The 18,529-nt window shown below is 36.0% G+C and overlaps 1 protein-coding gene across 1 annotated transcript; it reads right to left on the bottom strand.

Moving 5' to 3' along the window:
- Positions 1 to 8,868: 8,868 nt before the first annotated feature.
- On the bottom strand, positions 8,869 to 15,970 carry LOC107797063 (IAA-amino acid hydrolase ILR1-like 6). The gene is made up of 5 exons (XM_016619917.2): positions 15,335 to 15,970; positions 14,506 to 14,631; positions 10,685 to 10,999; positions 10,086 to 10,214; positions 8,869 to 9,442 (listed from the first exon to the last, which is right to left on the bottom strand). Exons 1-5 carry the CDS (start codon positions 15,848 to 15,850, stop codon positions 9,074 to 9,076), a joined length of 1,455 nt encoding a protein of 484 aa, XP_016475403.1. The 5' UTR covers positions 15,851 to 15,970; the 3' UTR covers positions 8,869 to 9,073.
- Between the last annotated feature and the right edge of the window lie 2,559 nt (positions 15,971 to 18,529).

Below are 18,529 nucleotides of genomic sequence, written 5' to 3'. Positions count from 1 at the left end.
TCGTGAACATTATTTTGCTAAGAGTGCTGCGTGAGATGCAAGCTGAAGATGGAGTAATACCAAAGGCGCATACTCTATCTGGATTCGATAATTCCAGTGTCGTCACAAAAGGAGAAGTAACACTCACCACTTTTGCTGAAGGGATCGTCAAAGATACAAAGTTCCAGGTAGTAGACATGGAGATGGCTTACAACATGATTCTGGGGAGACCATGGATCTATGAAATGGATGTTGTTCCTTCAACCTTGCATCAAGTTATCAAATTCCCATCGCCATGGGGAATTTGTCCAATTCGCAGAGATCAACATACATCCAGGGCTATTAACTCCGTTGCAGATACAAGCACGAGAAGTGAAGGCAAATAGCAATCACAGAAGGCAGTTGAGGACACCACAACACAGACCTCAACTGAACAAGTGCGAACAAATCTAGACTCAAAGCCTGGTACCATTCAAGAACCAGAAAAGAATGAAGATATCAAAACAACGATAGAGGAATTAGAACCTGTCGTGTTGTTTGCTCAGTGGCTTGATAAAAAAGTCTATGTCGGGGCTAATCTTGACCAAGGAATGAAATGTAAGTTAATCGAATTTTTGAAAACTAACATGGACTGCTTCGCTTGGTCCCACTCCGACGTGACAGGAATACCACCGGAGGTGATGACTCATAAGCTAAATGAAGATCTGTCATATCCTCTTGTGAAGCAAAAGAAAAGAAAGCAGGGAACTTTCAAGAATCAGGTGATTCAAGTAGAAGCCCACAAATTGCTAAAAATTGGTTCCATTCGAGAGGTAAAGTATCCTAACTGGTTAGCTAATACTGTGTGGTTCCAAAGAAAAATGGTAAGTGGCGGGTTTGTGTAGATTATACAGATCTTAACAAAGCCTGCCCTAAAGATTCTTTTCCACTACCACACATAGATCAATTGATTGATGCACTTGCAGGTCATGAATTGTTAAGTTTTTTAGATGCATATTCCAGGATATAATCAGATTAAAATGGATCCGGCAGATGAAGAAAAAACTTCATTCATAACAGACATGGGGACTTATTGTTATAAAGTAATGCCCTTTGGTCTAAAGAATGCAGGTGCAACGTACCAGAGGTTAGTTACCAAAATATTTCAGGAATATTTAGGAAAGACAATGGAGGTATATATAGATTATATGCTTGTTAAAACTCAGCACTCAAAAAATCACATATCACACTTGTCTGACACATTTTCAATTTTGCGTAAATATAATATGAAGTTAAATCCCGAAAAATGTGCATTTGGCATTGTATCAGGCAAGTTTTTGGGTTTTCTTGTTTCTAACCATGGAATTGAAGTAAATACTGCATAGATTAAAGCCATTGAAGAAATCCCTGACATACTTTCAAACAAGAAAGAAGTTCAAAGATTAATAGGGAGAATTACGACCTTGGGAAGATTCATCTCTAAATCATTAGAGAAGTGTTTTAAATTCTTCTCAGCTCTTAAAAAGCAGGATCATTTTGAATGGAATGAGGAATGTCAACAAGCACTCAGAAATTTGAAAACGTACTTATCAAATCCGCCTCTGTTGGCAAAACCAAAGGCTGGGGAAAAGCTACTCCTATACCTTGCTATTTCGGAGGTGGCGGTAAATGCTGTTCTGGTCCGAGAAGAGCAAGGTAAACAATCACCTATCTATTACATAAGTAAATCTTTGTTAGATGCAGAAACGAGGTATCCTCAGTTAGAAAAACTTGCACTCGCGTTAATCATGGCATCCAGGAAGTTAAGACCTTACTTTCAATGTCGTCCTATTGTTGTGGTAACTACCTACACTTTACGTAACATACTACATAAGAATGAGCTATCAGGTAGGTTAGCTAAGTGGGCAATAGAGTTAAGTGAATACGAAATTGCATACCAACCTAGAACTGTTATAAAATCGCAAGTATTAGCTGATTCCGTGGCTGATTTTAGTCAGGGAATACAGTTAGAAGCAGAAAAAGAATTACAGGTGTTCAATGGAGCCAACCCAGGAACTTGGACTTTATTCACTGATGGCTCATCTAACGTGAGAGGAGCAGGTTTGGGGATAGTATTGGTACCACCTACGGGTGAAACCATTCAGCAAGCTATTAAATGTCATTCCATAACTAACAATGAGGCAAAATATGAGGCTATGATTGTAGGTTTAGAACTGGCACGGGAACTTGGCATAAATCAGATTATAATCAAGAGTGATTCACAACTCGTAGTTATTCAAATGCTGGGGACTTATACAGCCAGGGAAGCAAGGATGCAGTAGTATTTAGAAAAGGTACGGGAATTGGTAAAACAATTTCAAGATTGGAAGATTAGACAAATACCCAAGGACGAAAATCTTGAAGCAAACGCCCTAGCTAATCTCGCATCTGCGGCTGGCGTGGAAAATGATGCAAATGCCTCAATGATACATTTATTTCATTCAGTTCTCGATCCTGATGCGAATAAGGTAAATTTTAATAACTTAACCTGGGATTGGAGGAATGAAATTGTTGCTTTTTTGCAGTATGGAACCGTCCTTGATGACAAGAAAAAGGCCTATGCGCTTCGAAGGCAGGCCGCCCGGTACTGCTTAAAACAAGGCAATCTATATCGTAAAATGTTTGGTGGACCCTTAGCAAGATGCCTTGGACCTTCGCAAACAGAGTATGTAATGAGAGAAATACATGAGGGTCATTACGGGAATCACGCGGGTGGAAGATCACTAGTAAGAACCCTAAATCTAAAACTGTCAAAAGAAATTGAACATGATTGTTGCAACTGTTCATTCCTGAATTTCACAATCATAGATGTCGTCACACGAGAATAAGTGGAGGACTTATTAAAGGCAATTAGGGCAGGTTATTACTGGCCTAAAATGGAAGAGGCGGCAGAAAGTTTCATAGCCAAATGTGATAAATGTCAAAGGTACGGTAACAATATGCATAGACCTGCGGAATTATTATATCCAGTCATTTCGTCGTGGCCATTTATGAAATGGGGAATGGATATCGTAGGACCATTACCGCAAGCAAAAGGACAGGTAAAATTTTTGCTTGTTCTCACTGATTACTTTAATAAATGGGTAGAGGCAGGCGCATTCAAACAGGTGCGAGAAAAGGAAGTCAGAGACTTTATTTGGCAGAATATCATATGTCAATTCGGCGTACCAAAGGAGATCGTATGTGATAATGGTCCTTAGTTTATTGGAGCTCAGATCACGGAATTTTTTCAAAGCTGGAAAATTAAAAGGATTACGTCAACATCCTACCATCCGGTGGGTAATGGGCAGGCAGAATCAATGAACAAAGTCATTATCAACAACTTAAAGAAACAGCTAGAGGAATCAAAAGGAAACTGGCCTGAAATATTACCTGGAGTTTTATGGGCTTATCGCACAATTGCAAAAACAAGTACAGGTGAAACATTGTTTTCATTGGTTTATGGAGCTGAGGCTTTAATTCTATATGAGATAGGGGAACCAAGTACACGGTTCACACAGGCGACACAAGAGTCTATGACGAGGAGATGCGGGTCAATCTAGATTTATTCGAGGGGCGGAGAGAAGCTGCTTTAATAAGAATGGCAGCACAGAAGCAAGTCATAGAACGATACTACAATAGAAAAGCACACCTCAGGTTCTTCAAAATTGGGGACTTCGTGCTTAAAAAGGTTTTTCAGTCTACAAAGGTAGCTAACACAGGGAAATTAAGTCCAACATGGGAAGGACGGTACAGAGTGCGTGATGTTGCAGGAAAAGGAGCATATGAGCTGGAGACAATGGATGACAAGATACTACCTTCGCATTGGAATGCTGTTCATTTAAAGAGATACTATTTCTAAAGAAAATCCACGGTCAGGTATAACCATTTTAAATCTCATTTTTGAATTGTTAAGATTTTACTAACGATTTTAGATGATAGGTAAAACGCTAACCCATACTAAATGATGAGTCACGACCTGCAAGGCACATGGAGTAACCTAAAATTCCTGGCCTAGGGTTACAATTATTCTGATAGAAATACAAACGGGTTATGCAGTCTTCATCTATAATCGTCCCTTCGAGTCTCGTATGTTTTTCCTTTTCAGAGAAAGGACCAAATGTGAGAAACTATCAAGTGCTCGAGGCTTCATACTTCAACACTCAAATACTTGGGGGACTACATAATATACACGGACATGTGTATAAAGAAGGCAAAGAAGATTAAGGAAAAATCAAGCCTGAAAGAGTCAAGTCAAGTGCATAGTAAAAGTCATAAAGCCATGAGCTAAAGCCAGTCAAGTGTAGAGTAAAAGTCATAAAGCCACGAGCTAAGGCCAAAGAAAAACCTCACTAGGGATAAAGGTTTTGTACTAAAACGGGTTATAAGGAAAAACCCCGTGTCTATTATTTATTGTTTTTTTTTAAATCTGTTACAAGAAAAACAGTTACGAGAAAGTTATGGATGTAATTCAAATACATGTAAAGTTTTATTCGGAACTAGACAAGGTTCAAAAATAAAAACTTGTCCAAGTTATTTCAGAAAAACATGTGTATTCCTGTTTCTTTTGTCGTATGATAATACCATTATGAAGTTGAGACGTCTTCTTCATTAAGTATTGGAATATAAAAGGGCCCTCTTTTATAAAACTCATGTTTAAATTAATCATGAGGTTAACAGAAGCATTTTTCGGAAAACAAAAATGCAAATTATTCTGTAAGTCCTTAAAAATAAAGGCGAGAATAAAGCAAGCAGAAGTTTAAGATAAAAAACTTCTTAATATGTAAAAAAAACATCTAAGACTAAGTTCCAACTTAGTCATCAAACTACGAAATTGTTTAGATTACCCCATTAAAAGACTTGGGGACTGACGTTCCTAAAATCAACCCTCAAATGAAGTTAAGGGTTTGATTACTATCTTCCAAAGTCAAAACAAAAATAAAATCATTTGAATGATTAAAACTGGTCACTGAGAAGTTTGTGGTATTGAGGCAGGAACATCGATAGCAACAGGCTCAATTTGGGCAGGTGCATCAGCAGGCGCGGCTTCAACTTGACTTGCAGCAACGGGCTCGATCGGGTTTGAAATAGTCATGACACCCGTATCAGCTTCAACATTCATAAAAGCTTCAGCCACGGGAACTTCATCCACAAGAGAAAGGAAGTCCTGAGTCTGTTCAACCTTTTCAATAGTTTCATTGATTTTAGCTAACTCTAACCCCAGGTTGAAGTTTTCTTGGCTAGCTTCAAGTAGGGTATCACGACGGGAATTCAAAAAAGCCCAACTTGCCTCAACAACAGATTTTTCTTCAAGGATCTCATAATCCTTTTCCCAAGCAGTGATCTCATTTTTTAGCTCTTCATTTTCAGCCAAGGCAGAGCTGTGGGAAGCTTGAAGAGAGGCGTGGGAGCATTCTAAAGCACACACCTTATCAGCAGATATTCTGAGGTCTTCTTGTGCTTGAGTCAAATTATGCACAAGCTCCCCAGAGTAAACTTCCTTTTGATTTAAAAGAGCCTTTAACTCTCTGGTCTCTTCACTAGCTTTAGATAGCTGCTCTGAAAAGGAGGACTCGAGACGCTCTTTGTCTTTCTCTGCTTGGTGTGAAGAAGCTTTTGTAACCGCCAATTCTAAAGTTAAGGCCCGTACTCGCTGCTCTAAGGTATTCTTGTTCTCTTGCAAGCTCTCTATGTCAAGCTGAGCACTCTCAAATTGCCCCTTCCAATTGGTTGCTTCCAATTGAGAGTCACGTGCTATCTTCTCTAAAGGAACAATTCTTTTCATCAACTCTGTGCCGATGAGATTAGCCTAAAAAAGAAAAGAAAAGAAATAAGAATCTCAAAGATGAAAAATTTTGCAAAGTGGGAGAGAAGGAAAATACCTTCAGAGTAGCATACACGATGTCATTCATTAAAGTCAAGGAACTATGGCTTTCCAGCTTTGCTTTTTCAATTGGGCCAATAAGAGGCTCTAGCCATATATCTGCCTGACCTGATTTTCTCAAAAGGCTATTCTCAGCAGGAATTTCAATAGTTACCCGCCTCATAGCGGCACTCTTACTTGAAGAGCCCGTTTCAGTATGATGAACTATAGGGGGGAATAGCCAAAGGAGAAGCAGGAGAAGAGGTAAGAGCAGCAGAAGAAGGAACAAAAATAGCTAGGGCCGGTAAAGAAGGAATCACAGGCACGAGTAATGAGAAAGATGATAAAGGTACTTTATCTAAAACAGGCCCAACATCTTCACGACCAAATCCACTAACAAAAAGTTGGTCGATAGACTCACGAGTGTCGTAGGGAGTGACGTCATCATCGGGAATTATTATTGGGGTTTCAACAGGTTCGGTAAAAGAAACCGAGACTTCAGCTTCGTCATCGGAAACAATGCGTCTCCTAACTCGTGGCCTCGTTACCAACGGGCTCTCATTTTCCTCTTCTTCAGAATTTTCCTCTTCAGCAGCCTTCCTTTTGGCAGAAGAGGAACCCAAGACTATTTCTCGGGCTCTCTCTAGAGAGATACGAGTTCCCGAAGGAGTACGGGTCCCCAAAGAGACACGAGAGGCTGCAACTGCTTCCGCAGTAACCCCTCGAATAGCAAATCCTGACAAAAGAAGGATAAAAGTTAAAACAATAAAGGAGAATATAGGCATAAAAAAATAAAATGTGAACTCTTACCGTGAGTCTTAACCTTCCAACCAAAGCGGTTAGAAAGTGTTTTCCAAGATCTGTCGTCCATTGGCACGATCTTCAGCAATTTATCTACCCAACCACGAAAATTGGGAACATCCCCCACAACTCCCATGGTTGCTAAAAAGAAAAACGAGGGGGGGTAAAATTAGTAAAGTTGATAAATTCGAAAGAAGAAGGTACGAGAGGGATAAAAGACCTACATGCAAAATTTCACTTCTCAGGAAAGGTGACATTATCTTCACCCACTAAACCAACAGTGGGGGCAGCAAAAAATCGGGCATACCAGCCACGATCCTTGTCATCTTCAGGGCTCACCAAAACCCTCTTACTCCTGGCCACTAGTGTAAAAACACCATTACGAAAAAGCCTAGGTGAGTAAAGATGAATCAAGTGAGGGAAAGTAAAAGGAGCTTCAGCTCTAGTGGCTAAATGCCTTAAACAGGCAACTGCCCTCCATATGATTAGGTCATTTTAACCCAAGCAGACATTGAAGAAACGGCAAAATTCGAGAATGACTGGGTCAATTGCTGGTCTAAACCCTAAAGTAAAAGGGTTAGTGTAAACAAAAGAGAACCCCGTTAAATAGGAAGTAATTCTCTTATTCGGATTAGGGATAATAATGGGAAAATCATTACTCCAATGGCAGTCCTTACGAACCACAAGAGTCAAAACCTCTATAATTTGAGTAGGGTAAGTATCGACACGATCTAATGCGGAAACTTGGTTTCTAAGAGATTCCCTGTCATGGTAAAAAGAAAATTCTGAAGGAACTATCTCATCTACTAACGGTTCGCGTAAAGGTTCAGAATGGTCTTTACCCCTAGAAGAAGATTTTTGAGAAAGGGAACCTCTGGTTCTAGAGGAAGGACCAGAACTAAAACAAGGCATAGACGAACCACCTCCTCGAGTAGATCCTAAACTACGAAGTCTACCTCCCTTTTATGCCTAACAGGGGCATTAGGGAAGGAATCAGTAATGGAAACTCTCTCAGGGTTAGGGCTTGGAGAAGACATATCGAAGAGGAATGGTCTAAGGAAGAAGTCAACAAAGATTTGGAGAAATAAGTGTTCAATAAGCTTTATGTGATAAAGACAAAGGAAAAAATTATATTTATACCGATAAGCAACCGCCAAAGGTAAAAGTGCAGAGGTGGAAATACCATAATTATGATAACTGACACTTCGTTAATAGTGGCACCGTAAAAACCTTGAAAAAAGGCTGCAAAAACTGCAGAGCCAATGGAAAATCGACACGTGCATGAAGTATTAAATGGAAGTGACAATTGAAGCGTCAGTTTTGTCATAGCATTAATGGTGACAAAAATTCTCGTTTTAATGAAATCCACTTCCCAAATATTCAATTGATGAATAAATGGAAAGTGGGGAGACTATCTGTATTGGGAAAAATTGAATTTATATATGTTGAGACACGTGGACTGGTCAAATAGTCAAAGAATTATAATTAGTCAAGAGTCACGGGCAGCAATAGAAACGAGCAAAGGCAAAGGAAGAGGCACGGGAGGACATTTGAAGGATTCAGCGCTCGTACCTATTTAGATCATTTATCAAAAGGAACGGATCTGACCATAATAAAGAGCGCAGATACGGAATTCGATAGGCATTAAATACCGGATACGTTAGAGAATTTGTATTGATTACAATAATTGTGAAACGTAGCATTTAATGTCTTTAATTATTCATAATAGCCTTATTATGATTTGAAGGAAACGCATACCTTCAAGACACCTATAAAAGAGAGGTATCTAGTCACCTGTAAAGAGAGACACAATTGAAATATACTCTGATTCACTTGTTTTTCTCCTGATTACATTCTGGTTACTCCAAATTATTCTCTTTTACATATTCTTTTGATTATCAGTAACTCGCGTTCTTCTAAATTCTAGCTTTGACTAAAATTCTATTTTTTGGTTAAACAACGCTCCCTACCAAAGATTTTTCCATACCCAGGGCTCGAACCCGAGACCTCTGGTTAAGGGAAGAGCAGTCATATCTACTGCACCACATCCTTTGTTAGTTAATGATTTACTAATCTACCCATATCTCCTAATAAACCTTCTGTAATAGCCTACTAATCCTAGGAATCCCCTCAATTTCTTAATAGTTATAGGTATTTGCCAATGTTAAATTTTTTGTTTACAGTGTAATAGTTGCAACTTCATCATACATTTACGTACAGAGCTCACATTCTAGCAAAGACCAACCTCATGAAAAAACATTAAGAAAAAAAATAGTACAACCATTCTAGATGGGACTCTTAATAGTTAACCATAACATAGGTTGGCATGCTAGGTAGAAGTCGACGAAAAAAGGGTGACAAAAAAATAAAAGAAACAGAAGAAGAATTGCATACAACAAAATTGCTATTTCACTTCAAAATGAAGTTTAACTATCAAGATCCATACTCATAAAGGTATCTTTCCGCAATTGCAGCATGAGTTGCTGCACCAATAGGTAATACATCTTCATCAATCATGAAATGTGGGGAGTGTCCTGTATGATATGATCCTAATGTCTCATTCCTTATACCTATATAGAAGAATGCTGCAGGTATCACTTCAGAATAGAAGGAGAAGTCCTCGGCTCCCATTATCGGTGGAACAACCTTAAAGTTCGCTGGACCAACCAAATCACCGGCGACCTTCTTCACGTGTTCGTACATTCTGTCATCGTTCACAGTCGGAGGATAGATTGTGTCCTTGTCTTCGAAAAAATCCACTGTTGCACTGCATCTGAACACACTAGCTTGTTCTTCGAATACCTGTTGTTAAAAGTCATGAGGAAATTAGTACAATTACTTGTGTCGCTCTTTCCTTACTAGTACGTTTAAAAAGGAATATAATTTATATATTTATGAACAATTTAACTTTATTTTTCATTTATCCTTAACAGTATGGCTTTTATAGTCATAGAAATTTGAACACAAGGTCCAATTTTTTTTTCTTTCTTAGACGTTTCAAACTCTGGCACATAAAACGAAGCAAATGGAGTAATACAAAGTATACCTAGTTGTAGGACCAAGGAATATTTTAGCACGTTTTTGTTATGTTTTCTTGTTCTACTGTAAAGGATTAGATCTTTTACAGAATTTGTGAAAGGACTTGTCCTCCTACCATATGGTGCAGTATCCACATCTAGGAGTGGGTGATTTTATTTTTGCAATAGTAAAAGCTTTTGGGCTAATTCACGAATCTATAATAGACCACTTGGTGTGTAATTCGTCACAAATCTTGGCATTTTTTGTGGACATGACCAACATTGGGTCCTATGATATTGGCTAAAACAGAGTTATCTCTGTGACACTGCAAGATGAAGGATGTCCTGAGTCATGATTGAGCTGAAACTTTTTGACGTATGACTAAGACCAATAATTTTTGAAGAATGTCAGTCACAATATATCTAACCTCTCTTATTCTTTTAAGAAGCTGATAAAAGTTGGTGCTGGAGAAAGCCCTGAAAGTTCCACTGAGAGTAACTGCATCTGGTATCACATCAAGCTTATCTCCGGCATTGAACGATGTCACCGAGACCACCTAAAATGAATTCACAAAACACAGAATGTGAACACAAAATCAGTTCTTGAAGATGTCACAATTTTGTTTATAATAGTGATGTGTTGGCCATTTTACGCGCCCCTCGACTATTCTACTATATACCTATTATTTCCAAATAGTACAGACACCCGATTACTTTTAATTTGCCCATCAAAACTTAGCCAGATAAGAAGAAAATCATCCAACGCTCCTTTTGTTTCTGATGAGATTTGAACCGTGGTATCCTAGAAATTTCACCCACTTTTATAGCGTTGGGTGCTGCGACTATTGTCTTTCTCTTATCCTCAAAACGCTATATAATTTGTTTTCATCATTCTCGATCTAGATGTGCATAGTTACCCGGTGTCTGATAAGACAGTCGAGATGCACGCAAGTTAGTCGGGACAGCACCCACATGAAAACAATCAAACAGAATGTAAAGCTTGATGATTACAAGTTAAGTAGCCCACCTGAGAATCCAAGGGATTGGACTCACGAGAAACAATACTTTGCAAGCTGATAACAGCAGCAGAGGCAGCAAGTACAGGATCAATAGAGTGGTGGGGATTGCTTGCTTGGCCTGTCTTACCACTAATGACAGCTCTAAAAAAGCCACATCCAGCAAGAAGAGGACCCGGTCTTGAACCAATTACACCAGTTGGATGCTGATGTGAAACATGAACAGCAAATATAGCCTCTACATTTTCTAAAGCTCCATTTTTTATCATCCTTTTTGCTCCATTCCCTTTTTCCTCTGCTGGCTGAAATATTAGAATCACTGTCCCCTGGTAAACATCAATAGATTAATTAATTCAAGGACAACAGCAGCTCTTAGAAGAGGGGATTGCTATTAAGCACAGTATTATTTTGTTGTTTGTCCCACATCACATGTTGTAATTGATTATACAAGTAGTCAACTTGACAATTGGAAAAAAATGATTGTCTTTTCTCTTTTATTCCTTTTCAGAATTTATGTTACTCTTATGCTTTTATTAATGCACTCAAGGATGTACAATCAATGAAGTGAAATATTAGGTTCAAATTCCAGCAGAAACAAAATAAGCTAAATGAATTTCTTCTCATTTGTCAAAGTTTTGGTGGGCTTTATTTCCCGATGCATGCATGTATTAGTGGTAAATAACAAATATTTCTATGAAATAGTTGAAATATACGCAAGTTGGTTCAAATACTATCAGAATTAAATAAATTACTCCCTCCGTTTCAAATTAGATGAAGTACTATTCTTTTTAGTTTGTTCCAAAATATATAACACAATTCTAAATTTCGAAATAATTCAACTTTAAACTCATCATTTTATCCACTTACCCTTAATGAGAAGTTTTTATAACCACATAAATATCATGGCCTCACAAAGCTTTTACCCCTTAAGCTTTTAAGACTACAAGTTTCAAAAGTTTTTTTTTTCCTTAAACTTTGTGCCGAATCAAAGTACCTCATCTAAATTGAAACGGAGGGAGTAGTTAATAACAACAACAACCTAGCAGAATCCCACTAGTGAGATCTAGGGAAGATAGAATGTACGCATACATTACCCCTACCCGGAGGGATAGAGATAAATGAATTAATAAATAAACAAATAATAAAGATATTTATATTGTAAAACAGACAAGTAAGATAGATGAAAGAGGATGTTCTTTGAGTCAAAATGCCATTCAGCATAAAAATGGAACGGATTTCATATCGGAGAGATAGTGGGCATGTCTAATAGTACTATATTGGAAAGATAAAGACAAGAAAAACTCTATAAATAAAGGCACTACAAAGGTGCTTTATCTTCCCATTTATTAACCCATTTGATCCTTACAAATTACAAGACTTTTGCCTTCTTTTTTTTCCCAAGGTCCTCAAATGGTGAAAATGACTTGAAATAAATAAAAATGCACTTCATAATTCCACGGTCCCAATTAGTCCCAATAAGTTGTTGGCTGTCATCCTCACGCCTCAACAAATACTCTTATAGACAGCTTACCAAAAAGAAAAGGGAAATTTTTAAATATAAAATTTAATTTAAAATCAGAATCTCGATATAATATACATACCTCTCATACTTATATATCACACTGCAATTACCTTTTATTTGAGTTAGACTTGTAGCCTGTTTGACCAAGCTTATTTTTGGCCAAAAGTGCTTTTTTTTTTTCAAAAATATTTTTGGCCAAAGATTGAGGAGTTTGGCCAAGCTTCTAGAAGGAAAAAAAAGTGTTTTTGAGTAGAAGAGAAGCAGTTTTGGAGAAGCAGAAAAAAGTAGCTTCTCTCCAAAAAACACTTTTTTGAGAAGCAGTTTTTTAAAGTTTGGCCAAACACTAATTGCTGCTCAGAAGTGCTTTTCAAACTAATTAGCCAAACACAATCGGGATATTAAAATTGAGAAAAGCACTTTAAAAAAAAAACACTTATCAAAATAAGCTGATTTTGCAGTTTGGCCAACCGGGATATTGATTACGTAACTACCAGTCCAACTGTATGAACAAGCTGTTGGCAGGTCTCTTACTAGAGACATCATAGTAGAGTTTTTAATAATTTAATTTACATGGGACCAGTTCTCTCTCTCCTCTCTCAACTATTTTTAGTATAACAGTCATAATCATAGTACGAAGTAAAGATACCTAAGATTAATCAAATACCAACTTGTTCGTGTTTCTAAACTAATTGCCTCATAAAGGTTTAGGGAATATATATATTTGCACTTGAAAAGGCAAAGAAAACATGGGATCTTGACCCCGAGTCTTTGATGGGAGGGAAGAATAGAAGGGGAAAAAAGACGGGTTGAGACATTTTTTCATGACAATTCTCTTTTGTTTCTTTCTTAAAAACTACTCCATCCGTTTCAATTTATGTGAACATTTTTTACTAGAGCCGAAGTTTAAGAAAAATCGAAGACTTTTAGAATTTAAGGTCTCAAACAAGTCAAAAAGGGGTCCACAATATTTGTGTGATTATAAATGCTTCTCGTTAAGGATAGAGTTGTAAATTTAAGCTAAATTATTTTCAAATTTACAAAGAAATCATTCTTTTTGGAACAGACCAAAAAAAAATAGGTATACTTAAACTGAGACGGTGGGAGTAATTCTTTTCTCTCTTTTTTAAAGGACGGTTTTTTATTTCATTCCCTCGATATAATTAGGAGAGAGGAGGAGGTAGTCCTACTCCTACCCCCTTAATAAGGATTCCCAAGAAATGTATCAATCAAATATTTGATGTGAGATCTAGTTTGAGATGAAGCTAATGGACGTGACGCTGCCTTGCCACTTGACCTATTTTCCCGTGTGACTATTAATGCTAGTAATTTATAACATCTCAATTGACATTGCATGACCTCCTAAATTTTAATGAGACATGCGTCAAAATCTAATGCCCCACAGCAGGAAATGGAGAAAAATCAACTGAAGATAGAGGAGCCAAATCTGGTCCAAGTGGTTTATCTGATTTAAGCTCCTAGTATTTGTTTCATTGACACCATACATTCAAAATCTTGGAAACTCAAAATAAAGATTAAAGAAACGAACGTCAGCAAGTGAGCCCTATGGTTTCTCCGTATATTAAATCCATTATATGAATGATACAAAAAAATTCATGAAATTTTTTAAGTTTAACAATGCAAAGACCACCCAAAACCCACTTGAAATGGAGGCACAAAGCTCTAAAAGAACCATCACAAAGTAGATACTTTGCTTATGTTTTAAGTATTATAACTATAACTAATGTTGTTCGTACAAAGAGCCCTTCTCTATAAAGGTATCAAAAAACTAAATGCAGATCACTAGATTTACCATTTAGCCAAAAGGTTAAGGTGCTATCTCATTATTGCTAGTAAAATAGCCCCAGATACTCAATTACCCACGACCAATTAAAAAACAAACAATCGGAGCTCGGTGCTCCAATATTCTCCAAATGTTATGCCAAAAATCATGGAATCCACCATATGGAGAACAAAAGAATATTTTAAGGAGTCACAAATACAACGTTTTCTTTTTAGCTGTGAGTCACAAGAATAAACTTGATTTGATAGTCCACGCTTGGTTTATTATTTAGACTTAGCTCCTTTAAATAAAGTTTGGGGGAATTAATAAAGAGAATAACATTATATGACTAGAAATGAAAAGATTTTGCTTAATTTCATTTTCAAGAAAAAAAGAAAGAATAAAGAGTAATTTTCTGAATAAAAGAAATATATAAGAATAAATAAACTGAAAGTGAATATTTTAAATTCAAAATATGCCCCTAAAAATTGAGAAACATATTTCTCAATAATTGTTATTATAAAACATACCTTTAAGTTCTTCTCACGAGCCTTTAAAATTTTGGCTGCACCTATGAGCATAGCCACATGAGCGTCATGACCACAAGCGTGCATTTTGCCTGCAATTTTGCTCTTATGCTCCCATTCAACAGCTTCCTAATTTGGGATATAATAAAAATAAATGAAGATTTTCAACAATTTCAAAATTTTAACAAGACGAAGTTTGTAAGAAAATAAAATAAAAGCCATAATGGGTGTGGTCCTAATTTAGAGATAAATATTTTTCTATTTGTATTACTCTTGTAGCTTACGTCAGATATAAGTGAGACAAAAATAAACATGATATAGAGTCAAAAAAAATTATAATTATTACCAAATATAAGTGAGACACATGTTATAAAAGCACATGCGAATACAAAGATTAGATATGCATAAGATTATAAGTGAGACACATTGTCGTCAAACATAAGTAAGACACGTATTTTAAAAGTAGATATGAGAGTAGAACTGAAGGTAAAGATTGGCACCTTTCTCAAAATAGATATGCATGTGAAACTATGTCCCACATATAAATAAAAAAAATTAGAGTAATAGATCTCCAAGCTAATAATTTCAACATTCAGTGGTTAACATCATATTTAAGGACCAGTTCTTTCATATTTTTTTCTCACTTAATTAAACTGCTAATTACTCTGTTCCAAAGTCAATTTTTTATCAGATTAACAAATAACAACAAAAAACGAGTATCAACAGTAAGAAGGCCAAAAAAAAAAAAGTTCTCTATTTTCAATTTTCTAGTAACACTAGGAAATTAGAAAATGGAAGAAAAGATAAATAAGAAAGAATTATTAAAATAAACCTGAATTGGAAGGGCATCCATATCAGCTCTGAGAGCAACAAAGGGCGGCTGGCCGGAGCCGATCATGGCTCGAATTCCGGTAGTGGCTAAAGGAAACTGAAAAGGAATCTCCATTTTCTCAAGTTCTTGACGAACAAGTTTACTAGTTTCATATTCTTCAAAAGCAAGCTCAGGGTATTCATGTATTTTTCTCCTCACAGATTTTATCCATTTCACATGCTCTTTCTTATGGGCAATTTTCAGAATCTCATCTGAACATTCTTTTGTCCAGATTGAGCAGTCCGAGGAGGTAAAAAGTTTGAGTTTTGGTGTTCTTGTTTGATTTTGAAGGACCATATTAATGGGATTTTTTAATAAAGTAGTGGATTTGAAGTATGTGAAATCATGTTGATCAGAGGAAGAGGCAGTAGGGGTTTTTGCCCCCTTTAATGGATTAGCTATCATGAAACCAAGAAATATGGCAAAAAAGATTGCTTTTTTAGAAGATATTGTAAAAAACTTCACTAAGATATCCATTTTGAAGAAAGAAAGATGGGGAGAAAATTGAGATATGAAGATTCAAGAGAGATGATAAGAAGATGAAAGTTTGTGTTTGTGAAATGACTCAATGGAGATTAGATAAAAGCAATTTAGAAGAGTGAGCATGTGCGTGTGAAAGAGAGAGTGATAGTGAGGGACACATCCGAACTCAATATTTTTGACTTTTTTTTTTGTGAATGTAAATTTTTATGTAAATACTTAAAAAAATCTCTATAAATAATTTATTTGAACGCATAATTTAATATTTTATATGCTATTATTTTTATAGATTGAACCCGTCAAAGGAAAAACCGCGAGTGAATGGGAGGTGGGGTGACTGAGAGAGGCCACAAGGGGAATAGGAACAACACGTGATGATATAAGAGAGTAAAAGGAATTTAGTGATTTGAGTCACGTGGTGGAATTGATTGCGTAAATAGCCAGAACTACAAAAGTCTAGAAATGGTGAAAAGAAAGAGGAAGGGCCCACCAATTTATCCTCTCATTAAATTCGGCTACGAGTGTGGTCTGTGGGGGGACTAGGGATAGGTATTTGGAAAAAGATGGGTGGAGGAAAATTGAAGACAGAAATATACGATAAGTATTTTTTTCCAAAATAAGTATAAACACGTGGTACGGTTTCCATGCTTCGTTTTAAAGGAAAAGGGTACACCATTAATTATTGCTGCGACGTAATGTTTCTTGTTTCGATAATTTTAGTTTTCAATTGTGAAATAAGTACTTCATTCGTTTCAGAAGGAAAGAAGATAACTCAAGTATGAAGGTCAAATAATCTAAATTTTCGATATTAATTTGAACCAATGTTTTAAAAGGCGGGGGCGTGAGGCGAGGCGTTTTACCTCTGACGAGGCGAGACGTAAGCCCTAAGACACATGGCGTAAGTCCCACGGATCTTTAAATTTTATTAATTTCAAGAATTTTAATATAGTATAAAATAAAAAATATTAATAAAAATTACATTAAAATCAAAAAATTATAATAAAAAATCTGTTTAAAATATTTATAAATTATAATTTAGCTATGAATAATATGAAAGGTATGACATATATCATAATATGCAAATTAGTTGCAATGTCGTTGCAACTCAAACAACAAAAGTAATATATTCGATGCAAAATCTTATATGTATCTCTTAAGGAGTACTGAATCTTGAAAGAATTTTGATATTATAATTTGATATTTTTTTAAATACTCCTTTTAATTAATATGCTTTCTATTTGAAAGAGAATTTATATAAAAACATATTTCATGATTTAAATATGATTCTCTAGCATAATTTATTTTTAAGTTTCAACAAGTCAATAAAGTGACACATAATTCACCATACCATACCATGATAACTAATTATTTGTAAATAGTTACTAGCTAATACTGGACTATTAAATTAATAAGTATTGTATCTCATAAACGTGAAAAAAATAATATTTGGGAAAATAATTATTAAAAAAAATTATGGACTATTATATACTAAAGACATAACAAAAGTTAATAAATAAATAATTTTAAATGAAAGATTTATTTAAAATTTATTATCATAGCAGTCTTAGTGGATAACGTGGAATAATTTTTATTTTAATTATGACATAAAATACTATTAATTTACTGATTAAGAAAAAAGTAATTTTGAATAGTCAATGATTTATTAAGAAAATTTGAGGATTTACAAGGTTCGTTACACACAATTACATAAAGTTCTATTAGGCAAGCCCAATACGCTGTGCGTTAGGCTTGTCTGGGACGTAAGCCCCGACGGCCGAGGCGTAAGTCTCACGGAACTAAACCCCACACATAAGTCCAGGGGGTTTTTACGAGTGCTCCGCTCCGGGGCGAGTTCCAATTCTGCCTTTTAAAACAGAGATTTGAACATTGATTTTCAGTATTTTTAAGTTAAATTTACAAAATTAGAAACTGGACATACTTAATATATTCTATTTTATGTGACATTTTATTCGTTATTATTTGTTAACAAATTATTTTTTTATATTTAGTGCTTTTTTTACCGTCTCTAAAATGTACTAGAAATTGAGGGGCAACTTTGACAAGGTACTATGGAGTATGCAACAATCTTGGTGACCCAAAGTAGATATTCAGGCTAAGGCTTGCCGCTCATGGTAGACTCTATATAAGGCAGGGGTGTCAATTAGGGCTGCTGATGGGGCGGTTATTTACGCTTACAGGTTCGATTTATCGGTTATCAACTTTTAAATGTATTAATTCGCTAGTTATCCGATAAGATACCGGACGGATTGGTATTGTTTTAGTTATTATCGGGCGATTATCGGACGATTTATCGGTCTATTTGAATCTACAGATGCCTATTTTGGCAACATACTGATACAATTATAAGTCTGCACATACAATGATCTGCACATTCTACAAACATACTGATACAATACTAGGCAGCAAGTTATAACCACATATTTATCTTAAAAAGACTTCAAAATTCTACTACAAATTCATTAGACAATGTTATTAGACGTGATTTTCTAGCAACAAATGCCTTGAATCTTGATCTAGAAAAACAATGGAAAAGAGAAAACATAGACGAGTTGGCTCGAGTGTCACTTTTTCTCTATATTTAATACAGTGGTGACCGGAAAAAAAAAAGGCATTTATTTTGGCAACCAATACTTGTTAATGGGAATTGATACTTGA

This window comes from Nicotiana tabacum, chromosome 5, assembly GCF_000715075.1.
Source record: "Nicotiana tabacum cultivar K326 chromosome 5, ASM71507v2, whole genome shotgun sequence".
Lineage (NCBI taxonomy): Eukaryota > Viridiplantae > Streptophyta > Magnoliopsida > Solanales > Solanaceae > Nicotiana > Nicotiana tabacum.
Note: the sequence above shows the minus strand (reverse complement) of the source record. Positions and strands in the feature narration are given on the sequence as shown.